Source organism: Aspergillus sydowii (assembly GCF_001890705.1).
Source record: "Aspergillus sydowii CBS 593.65 unplaced genomic scaffold ASPSYscaffold_5, whole genome shotgun sequence".
Lineage (NCBI taxonomy): Eukaryota > Fungi > Ascomycota > Eurotiomycetes > Eurotiales > Aspergillaceae > Aspergillus > Aspergillus sydowii.
The window spans coordinates 275,133-287,968 of NW_024467863.1; the positions used below are offsets into that span (position 1 = coordinate 275,133).

Below are 12,836 nucleotides of genomic sequence, written 5' to 3' on the forward strand. Positions count from 1 at the left end.
TTGCACACTGGATAGCCAAACCGGAGAGGTCTTTGTCAGCGTGTTAAGACAAAGGAGAGCAGAGATTTCGGAATCCCGCCACGCCAGATTTGACCCCTCCCGGTAAGATTGGAAGCGATAGAACTAGGCCGGGAACGCCATCGCGGGGTTTACTAAAGCGCGAGTTTTAGAGGCCTGGGGAGTGGGGGAACTGCGAATGTCAGTCGGGCCATGTAACGCTGCTGCCGATCCTGACGGGCTGGAAACCTGCTCTGTTAAGTTGTGCGGGGCGATGCTTCGTGCACTGCGAGTGGAGTGCTTGATTGGCTCTGGGAATTTAGTTGTATAGAAAGATCTATGAAGTAGGTGACACATTATATACAGTGGAGTCTATCTATTACAGCTTAGCAGCCCCGCTTTCAATCGACTTCCAACTCGGCTCGGTCAGTTTCTCATATGTCGTGCCGTTCAGCCAGAATAGCTTATCGCCGTTCCAGTCACCAAGAGGGTCCCAGCCCTTCTTCGTCAACTCGCCCTTGGCTTGCTTGAACGTTACTCCGGTTGCAACCCTATTGTGACGGATAGTTAGACAAAAACACATACCATTACTCTTAAGTGGAAAAACTCACTTCTCGGTCAATCGGACAAGCCGGGGAAAAGCATATGATGGCACACCCTTCTTCTTCAGCTCCGCATGAAGCCTGGCCATAAATTCACTGGACGAGCCCTCTGAGTGGTCTTCAAGAGTAATACCTGCGGCACCTGCCTGTCCATCATATGCGTTCAGTCTTACGCCGTAAACAACGGCGTCATGAACCCCGGGGATAGTAGAGATATGGTCTCTGATTTCTCCTGCACTGACGTTCTCGCCCTTCCACCGGAAGGTGTCTCCAACCCGGTCTTGGAACCTCACCCAACCGTCAAAGTCTTGGACGAGCAAATCACCGGTGCGTTGGAAAAGGTCTCCCTTCTCAAACACGTCTCGAAGAAGCTTTTTCTCCGTGGCCTCCTCATTCTGCAGATACTCGGTAAGCAGGCCGCGGTTCCTCACACGGCCGATCGCCTCTCCTTCCTCCCCAATCCTAGCCCTAACGCAGAATCCAGTGCTGGGATCTCGGTAGGGCATTTCCGTGTCGGCATCATACTTCACGAGAATCGTGTCATCCTCGAGCATACGCTTGATTGGGCCTGCAAACCCAACCTTCCCAGCGCCCCAAGCTCCGAAGCCAAAGTTGTCGTACTTCGCGATGCCTTCGGTTGAGCGGTAGAACTCGCGGACTTCGGGAACGTTGAATCTCTGACGGAAGCGCTCCCAAATGTCACCTCGCAACCCGTTTCCAGCAGCGACAATGCAGGAGTGGTCTTGGTCATATGGGGAGGGAGGGGTCGCCATGAGGTATCTGCACAACTCCCCAATATATAGGATTCGGGTGGCTCTTGAGTCGTGAACATCTTTCCAGAATTTGGAAGCGGAGAATTTGCGGCGGATACATAGGGTTCCTGCGTTGCCCACCGAGTAGCACAACCCTGTGAAATAGGCTGTGCCGTGGAAAAGTGGGAGAGAGCAGTATGTCCGCACGGGAAAGTATCTGGAGGGATTGTTGACATCTATTGAGAGAGGGTTCGATGTGACCACGGCCATCATATTGCGCACAGCGCATGCCTTGGGCTTCCCAGTTGTACCAGAGGTATATATAAGTGCTGTGAGGTCACTAGGTGATCTTTTCGCGGCTGTCAATGTTGACGGTGAGTATTGTTGTAATTGCGAGGTCGTGACAAGCTCAGACACAGCAGAGACCCCGTCAAAGGATGACATATTGAACGACAGATGAGGCAAGTCCGAGCATACAAATTCTGATAGATCGGGTGTAGAAATAAGAAACTTGGAGCCCGAAACGTTGAGACAATGCATGAAAGTGTCGTCTAGTTGATCGGAATAAATTAGCAAGTCTTGGTCTGGTGATAAAAGTAAAGTGCATTCATACCTCGTAGATTAATGTTGATGAGAGCAGCAGTGGCTCCTAGTTTAGAAAGAGCATAGAGAATGACAATCATCTCTGGTGAATTGGTAGCGAAGACAGCGACAAAGTCCCCTGAGTGAATATCTCGCTCATAGAGAAGGGCGGCTAATCGGTCCACAACTATGTACAAGTTAGTAAGGTATGCTTAACTGTTCCAAATACGAAGAAAAAAGCATACGGTCTTTCAATTCTGAGTAGGTCCACGATTTCCCTTCAAACCAAAGTGCTTCGGCTGAGCCATGTCCTTCTATTTCCACCACCCGATGGAGCATGCCGTATATGGTGACAGTATCGCCTAGCTGCGACATGCGGTGAACCAGCCGTTTACTCCAAGCTCGATCACCGCGGATGGCGCTGAGATCTGTAGAGATAGATAATTTGGCATTCAAGTAAGCAGCGGCCGCAACTGAGAGGGCCGATGCGGCAGCCACAGTGGGCGCACCGATTTCAGATAGAATATCCATGGCAGCGCTCTGTACGTAGGCGTAAACAGACTCTAAGGTAGGGAAAACTTTAACAAAAAAAAAAAAAAAGAAAAGAAAAGAAAAGAAAAACAAGGTATCAACTGCGCACAGATTATTGGGCGGCACCCTCCGTCTTTTATTATAAACCCAGAGGGCCCAGCGTGGAGGAAAGCAGCCGAAAGCTGTTTATTCTGACGCAGCCAGGCCTGGAAATCCAGGACGGACTCTGGGGTCGGGAACTGATAGTGGCGGATTTGCCGCCAACAGGAACAAGCACAGCCTAGGCGTCGGCGGGGAGGTAGACGGTAGTGCAGCACCGCGTCAGATCCGAAGACCAGAGGACGGGACGGAGTGCTCGAGACTCCAGTGGAGGTTTGCGCCGTTCGACCCATCTCCATCTCCATCTCCAAGACCAAGGGTGCTAGTGGGAGCGAGTCCTGACCACTCCTTGACCCAACTCCTGTTTCGGATACTAAAGCCGTGACGCCCCCCGCAATTCTCCGCAATCCTGTATATTTTGGTGCCAACCCTGCCGCTACAGAGCACAAACCGAAGTCCACAAGTTGCCGCATCGTGGTGTATTTTGGTCAGTCCAAGTGTTGAACAACCGTTGTTGATAAAGTCTACTCCGGCTGTCAAGTTGTAGATCGCTTCTTCCACGACGGCTCAGGGCTGTCACCAAGAAGACCCACACCGACAGCCTCGGCCCCAAAAGTTACCGTATTTTACAACTGTGTGACAATACGAGCGGTGCTGGCTGGGCGGCACTCATATCGGTACTGCTACCACGCCCTGTACCGAGATAGGGCACTCTTCGCTGTGTACCGCAAGCCACAGGGTTGTACACCCATATGCTGAGTACTGACAATATCTGAACCGCCTCTGCCTCGGGTCAGTGCTGTCTATAAGCCCACCACCGTCCAGTATTCCCGTGAACTGGTCGGCAGGAATTGGTCCTGGACGTTGCTCAAGTGGACCGGCTTTCGGCAATCCGTCTCTCTGGCCCACCTCCGGTTTTCTCTCGGTTGATTAATCATTATCTGTTCCTCTTGACCTCCCCAGAGCCGCGGTTGATAGACTTGCCCCAAGCTAGCCGGTTCCTATATCATAGCGGGGAGGAACTTAATCTCCGTTCTATCTTCTTTTCCCTCCCCAGTATTCCATTCACTTCCCACACGACAATGTCCTCGCCCCAACAACGACTCTCCTCTATCTCGAACCAACTCTCGGGTTCGAGCGCTGCATCTTCTAGGGAGAAATTGCTGGCCAAAAACCCAGACGATGTTGTATGTCAAGCTCTCCTACTTCCACCGTCTAGCAGCTGTATGGTTAACGTGACTGCGATCAGGTAATAACTCTCGCTGTTCGAACCCCGCTCACAAAGGCGAGGAAAGGTGGTCTTAAGGACACTCGTCTCGATGATCTGCTAATCTCCCTATTGACGGTATGGCGACAATTTAACACCCCCCCCCCTCCGGGCAGGAAAAAATTGTGGGATTTGGTCTAATAAATCAAATAGAGCGTGCGCGAAAAGTCCAACTTGGATCCAAACCTCGTCGAAGATGTCTGTGTTGGCAACACTCTCTGCCCCGGTCAGGCATACGTTGCCCGTTCCGCTGTGCTCGCAGCAGGATTCCCCGCTTCTACTGCAGCATCTGTCTGCAACCGTTTCTGCTCTTCTGGGTTGCTGGCGATCCAGAACATTGCAAACCAGGTTATTGCTGGCTCGATCGATGTTGGTATCGCCGTTGGCGCAGAGAGCATGAGCACCAATGCCGACGGCGGTGCACCGGACCTGTCTAATTCGATTTTGTCGCACCCTGTTGCCTCACAGAACACGCAGCCCATGGGCCAGACTTCTGAGAATGTTGCGGGTCAATTCAGTATCTCTCGTGAGCAGCATGACCAGTTCGCTGCCAAGAGCTACCAGAAAGCAGAGGCTGCTCAGAAGGCTGGCTGGTTTGAGGACGAAATCGTACCTGTCAAGACGCAGATCAAAGATCCCAAGACTGGTGAAATTAAATCAGTTGTTGTTGACAAGGATGATGGTATCCGCTATGGCACAACTGCCGAGTCGCTGGGCAAGATTCGGTCCGCATTCCCTCAGTGGAAGCCAAGCAACACCACTGGTGGCAATGCCAGCCAGATCACCGATGGTGCTGCGGCAGTCTTACTCATGAAGCGATCTCGCGCAGAGGAACTCGGGCAGCCCATTATCGGCAAGTTTGCTGGAGCAACGGTTGTTGGCTTGGAACCCAGAATTATGGGCATCGGTCCCTCGTTGGCCATTCCTAAGATTCTCTCCAAGTTTGGTTTGACCAACAACGAAATTGATATTTTTGAGATCAACGAGGCATTTGCGTCCATGGTATTTAATAACCAACATTATGGAACTGAAGGAAAATGCTAATTACGTTGTAGGGTGTATACTGCGTTCAAAAGCTAGGTCTGGATATGTCCAAGGTAAATCCTCGCGGCGGTGCCATTGCCTTTGGCCACCCGTTGGGAGCAACAGGCGCACGCCAGGTTGTTACCGCTCTATCAGAATTGCGACGGCAGAACAAGAGAGTGGCTGTAACCTCCATGTGTGTCGGAACGGTGAGTTATCAGTCCTTCCAGTACGATTTCGACCCCAAACTAATTATTTTCTTCCAGGGTATGGGTATGGCCGGTATCTTCGTTTCTGAGCACTAGATGAACAATATGCATGACTTGCTGTATAACCTGTAAATAATATATCACAATGAATTTGGTTAGGCAGAGAACTTCCTCAAAGCTATCGCGCTATCACCTGCGCAGTGCCTGTGGAGGCGAATGTAGTCGAGCGGGGGCGGATATTTCCGACTAAGATAACTGTACTCCGTCCTGTTTTGGCTGCATACGGGAGCGAAGTTCAATTTTACGCGCGACCGATCCCTTCAACAATAGGACAATATGTTTGTCGTCATAGACTTAATATAGTCTTCATATAGTACTTAATTGGTGCCATGCTTTGGTGGTAAGCACTGCTCAACAAACATCAGCGTCACGCGCCACGAGCGTGGCTTGGCTGTACCTAAAAGATAAGCGGCGCCATCACGTGTGCCCAGCCATTCGTCAGTGATCGCCGATGGCGCTTCGACTCCTCTGACACCATCCTCCATCTCTCCTCTTTTCCACGACTGCGAGCTTTATCCTGGGTAAATATACCCTCGCCGCGATATCTGCAGTGCTAACTGCACTGTTTTTCATTCTTGCCCTTGATTACCGTTCGAAGCCATGAAGCTCCTATCGTCTGCCGCCGCTCTGCTCTTGGCCCCACTGGCTGTCACCGCTACGCCCGCTTCGCTCTTTGGATCTGGGCAGGATGTTATAGCACAGGAATACCCTGTCCCCGGCGATAACCCGCTGGAGTTTTGCACAGAACCGAGCAGCAACCTGCTCGATATCAAATCCGTGGATTTAGCTCCAAACCCTCCAAAGCCGTTAGTCGCCTAGTTGATCTCTTATCTCCCCCCTTCAGTTTGCTAATGCTCCCTAGTGGCCAAACCCTTAAGATCAAGGCCGAGGGTGTTCTACATGAACGAGTTGAAAAGGGCGCTTATGTTCTTCTAGAAGTCAAGTACGGATTGATCACCCTTCTTAGGCAAAGACCCGACCTGTGTGATCAGATCGTCAATGTGAACCTGGAGTGTCCGTTGGAGGAAGGTCCACTAGTTCTTACCAGAGAGGTTGATTTGCCGGCTCAGATTCCTCCGGTACGTCCGACATGTCCCTTATTCGAAGCTCAAGGTTTGTCAACTAAGCTAACAATATGCAACAGGGCAAATACACTGTCCATGCGGACGTTTACGACAAGAACGACAAGAGGATCACTTGCCTGGATGCCAAGAATATTCAGTTCCAAGTGGCTATAGATATGCATTCCTTACCGCGCCTATGACTTTGTTTCTGTAACGCTTCCATGATATTGCAACTTTACCATCCACTCTACGATTTTTCGCATTGCTCATTCAGACTCTACTGCTTTCTGCCGAATCTGCAATTCTGTTCAAACCTCGCCGTTTCCCACTTTTATACAGACGCTTTCCCGCGANTCGTGCTAATAATGTAAGAGGGCTAAGTCTTCTCCGGCGTTCGGGATGTGCTTGAATGGCTTTTACGTGACCTTTGATATACATAGTACGAACCGAGCATCTTAACTTATTATCTACGCCTCCGCATCTTGGAGATCCTTTTGACTTTAAAGCAAGTCTATTCAGATACTCTCTGTGATTGGGTTTATTGGCCATAATACAACATTTCGGTAATCTGTCTACTAAAGCCTACGTACGTAAATACTCGTGATAGCGGCCAAGTGGAATATGTAGACTGAAAATGAACCTCTCCATCTATAAGTTATGATTGCGATGAAGCTTGGCAATAACTGAAACCAAATGTCATGCGCAGGATGTAAAATATGCCCAACGATATACAACAGAAAAGAACATGAGCACGCTAAGCTAAATCGATCTATTCACCGAATAACCGACGCACTCGCTTCAATACACTGTCTTTCTCAGGGTCGTATGGGTGGTCTTTGCTTGGGATCTCGAGCACGGCGGGGAAAGCTTCGGAGTATGCGTCGACGACATTTCGGATGCGCTCTGCCACCTATTAGACTAATCAGTATAGTGTCCATCGGCCGCATCGTATGGGTAAGCGTACGTGTTGGTTGATCAAAAGGACTGCGATATCCTTTCGTTCTTGCGTGAAGTCTTGGAATGCTTTTTCGATTGTCGAGGTTTCGGTCTTTGCGTCGACGACTAGAAAGTTCCGTTGCGGATCTGGGCCGGCTGTGACGTGCTGGACACGAAATATGGGTTAGTCCATCGCTGTTCCCTGTTATGCAGTGGTGTGCGTAGATACTTACCCCAATCCCGGCGAGAAGAAGGCCAGTTACAGAGCTGGTGACACATTAGCGTGGGTTCTCTCCTTGAATCATATCGCAACGCGGTTGTGTTACTCTTCATCGCCAATGACAGCGAGAAACTGTCGGTCCTGTAGTGCGTATCCTGTAGTTAGAAGGTGTCCCAAGTGAAGAGGGGGGTAGCAATCGGTACCTTATAAGCCACGGGGCCTGCCGCCATGGTGATTAAACTGAAATTTGAAGGAGAGGAGGTTCGACAGTACACGCTAGAGATCGTTCCGATGAGGTATGATTGCGCAGGCAAGAATCTGAGCCTGTATCAGAGCCACCGCAGCTGTCAATCCTTGAGCTTTGATCTTGATGTTAATCCCGTGCCGCCCCAATCGTCATCCCGAATACCGTTAGTCAATCAGCGGGTGGAACTCGTGGCCTTAGCTTCGCTTATATAATCCGAGCTCCCCATCTTTTTTCTGTGTACATTATGATGCTGTGTTGTTTACTCCTGCAAGCTAATTCAAAAGCTCACAGGTTCGGTCTTTGGCCATTTCGTGGTTCGGTGGAAGGTCGTCTTTTAATTTGATATTCTGCTTCAATAATCAACTTCTCCGCTTCTTAATCTTCATTCTCCAACGTCCTTTTTCTTTGTCATCACGATGCCTCGCCTTGTACGCCGCCAGCCGTTGGCGGAGCGTATCAAAGCCTATCTAAACCCACTAGACTTTCTGCTTTGGCTATCGGAGGAAATTGACGCAAATGACTGGGATAAATTTGAGACAAACTGGGCGCTGCCGCTGGGTGTGACTTTGAACATCGTATTCATGATTGCGAGAGCCAACAGTCGGCAGAACGGCAGCCAAGCCGTTGATGATGTGTTTGGCGATGGCGACGGAGTTTCCTTGCTCAGCTGGCTGGTACGTGTTTGCCTCTGAATACATCTAGGAGAGTAGTTTAGAAACTGACTGCTATCTGCTAGGCATCGTTCATCGTACACTTTCTGATCTGCGTCGCCGGCTTGAATACCTTTTACACGTTCCAACGGAAACGACACTATCGCCTGTTTGAAGCTTCGGTCGACCAAACCCCTGCTACACCATCCGCTCAGCGTGTTCGTGTCGATTCTACTCCGGTAACCGCTTCGCCCATCCGATACCTTGCTCATGCGCTTACTGGGTCTGCTGAGTCGAGGGCTCACCCAAATGCCATGCGCGATGTCTGGGAACTTGCGGTTTGGGACCCTCTACCAATTTGCCTCCGGCTATTTTGTCTCTTCAGCCCTGGTCATGTCCTTATCTACTGGGTTTTTTTGCCAACACAACTTTCCGACCCCCGACCTAGCGTTACCATCGTTACGACTCTAGTGGTGGCGACCCTACTATCCGTGCAAATGTCATTCCTCTCATCGTTCTTCAAACAACAGGCTAAGGACGCTATGGTGGTTCACAAGGAAGTGCTGAAAGAATACGACACGAAATTTGTTCATCCTCGAACTCAGCCATTGATGAGAGAGGTGGGAACTCAGTTCTCAGGACCCAACTCTGACTTCGAAGAGAAATATAACAATGTTGATACATTTACGCCGGCTGTTGTTATAAATCGGGGATTCAAGACCAGCCCAAACCCCAACTATGTGAGGCATATCGACCCAGAAGGAAACTCCTCTCGGAATACCTCCTTCTCTTCTACGCCGATAAGAACATCTCACTCGGTCCAAACTCCAAACCATTTGCGGGACATTTCTCCTTCCGTCAAGGCCCCTCTAGGGTCCATCCGCCAGCCTCAATTTCGGCAAACTCCAAGTCGCCCGGGCGGCGATGGTGGTAGCCTTGGGGTATACTCACACGCCAATTCACCTTTAAGAAAGTCCACACCAGGTAATTTTGATCGCCGCCTACACAACAACGGGGATTTCTTCTATAGAGAACGAAGCGCAAAACCTTCAAGCCCGCTGAAGAAGAGTAGTGTGTCGGCCGCACCTAGTCCCATGACGCCGAGAACAAGCAGCAGAAGCAATCTTCGCCGGGAAACCGGGCGCTTTTAGTTGAACCAAGTTGAAACTGATCGACGTTATGACGACCTATACTGACCAACATAAATGACCTTTGAATACACCGGGAGATGCGTGATCCATTCCAATTTTTAATGTATAACTATACCATCCTTATGTGATCGCGACGGCTTGTCGGCTCGCGTATCTATCAATTCTGGAATGTGGCTGGGGAGCACTGTCTTCGCCAGCCTGCCACTGAGTGGACGTCGCCATCGTCAAGTGTTCTACGGAGGAAGATTTGACGTACTTCGATTACTGCTAAACATGCTCTGCCTGCCACAGATCGACACCAATGACGCACCTTCCTTTTTTACAAATTACCCCCCGAGGTGTGACTTGCATTCCAAGCTGCATCGGAACATGAGGAAGCGCATTCCTCACTCGTTGAGTGGTGCATTCTCAATCGTGGCAATCCAATTCTTTACATTCCAATCCCTCAGCCCCCGACTTATACGCGTTCCCCGCCCATTTGTGCCAGGCCGTGCCAGATGTCTTTCGGCTTTCTTACACGGTGGTTGCCCTACCTCGATGGTCCTTTCCCCAACGCCCGGATAGTGAACGCGATTTTGGCCTGCTACGGATCACGTCTTATCTCGATAAGTACCCATGGAAAGAGCGTCTCGGGCAAATAATCGACACTGACCTTGGAGTGACGTTCTCCGTGTGTGCAACCCGAACGTGTCGATATGGCCTACGACCTAGTGAACGGGCGTATGCTCAACCTTCAATCTCGACAACATCGTGGCAAGGGTGGAATACGGGATTTCGACATGAACAACACCCGGAACGGGGTGGCTGAACTAGCAGCCCGTTCAGAAAGCAATGCCTCTGAGGCCGGTTCACCTAAATCCCCACCTCGGCTTAGGACGACGCCGACCAAACTTCCTGTACTCAAAGTTTTCACGGATAAGGAGCCTAGTGGGCGAAACGGTGTTGCCGCCCCAGTTAAACAAAGAGAACACGACGGCTCACCCGAGCATGGTTCACCCAAGCCCTTGGATCAGGAACGCGAACGATACTGGCGAAAGGTTAGGGATAGGTTGGACAAAGATTTGTCAGCGTCGTGGAACAGAGAAAAGCCCAAGGTAACCGAGAATCCAGCGTACAAAAAAATCATCTCGTTGGCCAATGCACCACGGCAGGAAATAGCAAAGCATAAGTGGAAGTATTCCGGTGGCTCTTCGAGCGAAAAACAATCTACGTCAAACACAGATCATGAAACGAAGCCGAAGTATTCGACACCTGCACGAGAGAAATCCAAGGAGAGTACCTCATCTCCTCGAGATCGAATTTCAGACGGCAAGCGGCGAACTTATAGTAACCGTTCGGCCAGCTCAAACGGGAGTGAATTATCCAGCCAAAGATATAAGTCGAGCAGTACTACCGACTCGACCTACAATTCGAACTCTTCTGTGTCTCCCATATCTGGCCCGTCGTCGATGAAAGAATGGGAGGATAGATTCGTTGTCCACATGCCGTCTGCAAGGGAGCCCAACCCTCCTACCATGAATGTGCGACAAATTACTCAGTATCAAAGAAGCATCGAGAGAGTACAGACGGAAGGAGAGTCGATGGTCGATCCCGACACTCTCCCTAGCCCACGCAATGGAACACCAGAGCAGCATGTTAAGCCCACCGACCCGAGCGGGAAGCGGCTAGGAACACTGGACGGACAGGAATCACGGCCACCCGCGTCGAATACAGAGACGGATGATAAACCGACATACAGTCCTAGTCATCCCCGCTACTATTGCCCTGATGAAGTCGGAAAGCAAAGATGCAGCACAATTTGGGAGGAATCATCCATTGGCCCTAAAAAGAAGCCACCTCACGCAAACGAAGACGGTTCTTTTTTAGGGTGCAAGGAAATCAATGGCCCGCACGATCGGAACCCGGACGAAATTCTGTATTTTTCGACACCAGAGCGCCCACGAGTCGTGAATATATCAACTTCCCGTATGCCCAGGGTTCGCAGAGAATCCAAACTGGCGCAAACACATCAGCCGAAGAGAGAACCCGGCGAGACGAGTCTTGTTCAAGAAGAATGGGAACCAATTTTTCAGAATTTGAAGCATGCCCAATGCTCGAAGCCAACACCCAAGGTGTTGTGCCGAGAAGCACAGTGTCAGCAACTGAAGACAAGGAATTCTACGATCCAAGCATCGAAAGACGAACAAGGTTCTACGGGTACTCAGACCGAAGCTTCAGAGAACCAGAAGCCGATTTCCAAGCCGGACGATGTATTCATTATCACACCCACTATAACACGTACTATGGTGACTATGGGGGATTTAAGAGGCAACGTACCCAATCACACCGGCACTCGGGAACCCACCTCACGAAGCGCAGGCGAAATTATCACAGACGCTCGAACAAGACCATGGATAAATACGAAAGTCTCAATAAACAACACCAAGGGGGTTGTCTCGCCTTCAGGCCTACGTCGAGTGAGTCAAAATTCATGTGGAAAATTAAGCGCGCCCTCTGCAAAACCTTTAGATTCGGCAGCGCCCACGAATATTCCCGTCGTCAAACAACGGGCAGAGACGATGGCCATCGCGACAATAAAACCCGTCACCGGAGAAAGGCCACGAGGTATACGTGGGTTCACCCGTATGCCAGGAATCCGCAAGTCGTCAACCGAGTCCCGTATCGAGCCTCTACCAGATAGCTCGTCAAAATCGACCTCCCCCAGTACGTCGACCAGAGCAAGCCATATACCGCCGAAAAAGTCGACCTTATCATCCAACTCCCCAGAAGTGAAAAGCCCGGGACTGATCAGCACAAAATCTCCTACGCCTCCAACCCCCAAGAGCTCACCACAGTCCCGTGTTACAACAATGCAAGCGAAAATTTTTGACGTCGCTGAACTAGACGGGCACCAGTTGGATGATCATCGAGAGGACAATTCCGACAACAAAGTCTCGCACTCCGATCAAGACCAAAGTGGTAGCGAGACGCGGTCTGATACCAAGAGATTCATGAGCTCTCAAACTTTTCATATGGTTATCGACATGATTTTCCTCTTCTTCGCTCAGGTTCAAGGGTTTTACCATCAAATCAAAGCGAATCGCGGCTCGAAGGTGGTGTTACTCAAGCTGTTCCTGAATGGCATTCTGGGAATGCTCGAACATTGTTTATGCGTCTTTAGAAAAGGTCTGGCTATTATATCAGCGTACAACGCTACAGGGGTCTGGCCCAAGACCTACGACAAGGACGCTGCCTGGTTATTAACCGACTTCGGCCAAGCGATTGCGTATCTCCTCATTCTCGGATTTGTTGCCATGATCGTCTCAAGAGCTGTGGGGGTTGTGATTCTCGTCGGAGCTTGGATAATGTGGTTTGTAAGGCCCTTTGCATTGACCGTACGTGCGATCTCTCGAATTCTGTTCCTACTGTAAGCCAATCATTTGCTTGCTACTGCTCGTTCTTATTCT

General features: G+C 50.3%; 6 protein-coding genes across 6 annotated transcripts; 4 read left to right on the top strand and 2 right to left on the bottom strand.

Annotated features, from left to right (window-relative positions):
- Nucleotides 1–185: 185 nt before the first annotated feature.
- ASPSYDRAFT_950102 (putative bifunctional fatty acid transporter/acyl-CoA synthetase (FAT1)) lies at nucleotides 186–2,526 on the bottom strand. The gene is made up of 4 exons (XM_040853061.1): nucleotides 2,179–2,526; nucleotides 1,965–2,120; nucleotides 609–1,902; nucleotides 186–548 (listed from the first exon to the last, which is right to left on the bottom strand). Exons 1-4 carry the CDS (start codon nucleotides 2,462–2,464, stop codon nucleotides 377–379), a joined length of 1,908 nt encoding a protein of 635 aa, XP_040702290.1. The 5' UTR covers nucleotides 2,465–2,526; the 3' UTR covers nucleotides 186–376.
- Nucleotides 2,527–3,288: 762 nt separating this feature from the next.
- ASPSYDRAFT_44848 (putative peroxisomal 3-ketoacyl-coA thiolase (Kat1)) lies at nucleotides 3,289–5,366 on the top strand. The gene is made up of 5 exons (XM_040846917.1): nucleotides 3,289–3,750; nucleotides 3,813–3,908; nucleotides 3,984–4,832; nucleotides 4,886–5,062; nucleotides 5,120–5,366. Exons 1-5 carry the CDS (start codon nucleotides 3,646–3,648, stop codon nucleotides 5,156–5,158), a joined length of 1,266 nt encoding a protein of 421 aa, XP_040702291.1. The 5' UTR covers nucleotides 3,289–3,645; the 3' UTR covers nucleotides 5,159–5,366.
- A 356-nt stretch (nucleotides 5,367–5,722) lies between these two features.
- Nucleotides 5,723–6,386, top strand: ASPSYDRAFT_152434 (ML domain-containing protein; the record flags this gene model as incomplete). The annotated part of the gene is made up of 3 exons (XM_040842191.1): nucleotides 5,723–5,928; nucleotides 5,985–6,201; nucleotides 6,267–6,386. The coding sequence occupies 3 exons, from the start codon at nucleotides 5,723–5,725 to the stop codon at nucleotides 6,384–6,386; spliced, it is 543 nt and encodes a 180-aa protein (XP_040702292.1).
- A 569-nt stretch (nucleotides 6,387–6,955) lies between these two features.
- Nucleotides 6,956–7,572, bottom strand: ASPSYDRAFT_89233 (H(+)-transporting V1 sector ATPase subunit F; the record flags this gene model as incomplete). The annotated part of the gene is made up of 5 exons (XM_040852135.1): nucleotides 6,956–7,096; nucleotides 7,151–7,288; nucleotides 7,356–7,389; nucleotides 7,449–7,483; nucleotides 7,546–7,572. 5 exons carry the CDS (start codon nucleotides 7,570–7,572, stop codon nucleotides 6,956–6,958), a joined length of 375 nt encoding a protein of 124 aa, XP_040702293.1.
- Nucleotides 7,573–8,005: 433 nt separating this feature from the next.
- Nucleotides 8,006–9,390, top strand: ASPSYDRAFT_150833 (Nur1/Mug154 family protein; the record flags this gene model as incomplete). Its single annotated transcript, XM_040842041.1, has 2 exons — nucleotides 8,006–8,263; nucleotides 8,326–9,390. The coding sequence occupies 2 exons, from the start codon at nucleotides 8,006–8,008 to the stop codon at nucleotides 9,388–9,390; spliced, it is 1,323 nt and encodes a 440-aa protein (XP_040702294.1).
- A 695-nt stretch (nucleotides 9,391–10,085) lies between these two features.
- On the top strand, nucleotides 10,086–12,800 carry ASPSYDRAFT_89235 (putative NTP binding protein; the record flags this gene model as incomplete). The annotated part of the gene is made up of 1 exon (XM_040852136.1): nucleotides 10,086–12,800. One exon carries the CDS (start codon nucleotides 10,086–10,088, stop codon nucleotides 12,798–12,800), a length of 2,715 nt encoding a protein of 904 aa, XP_040702295.1.
- Nucleotides 12,801–12,836: the final 36 nt, after the last annotated feature.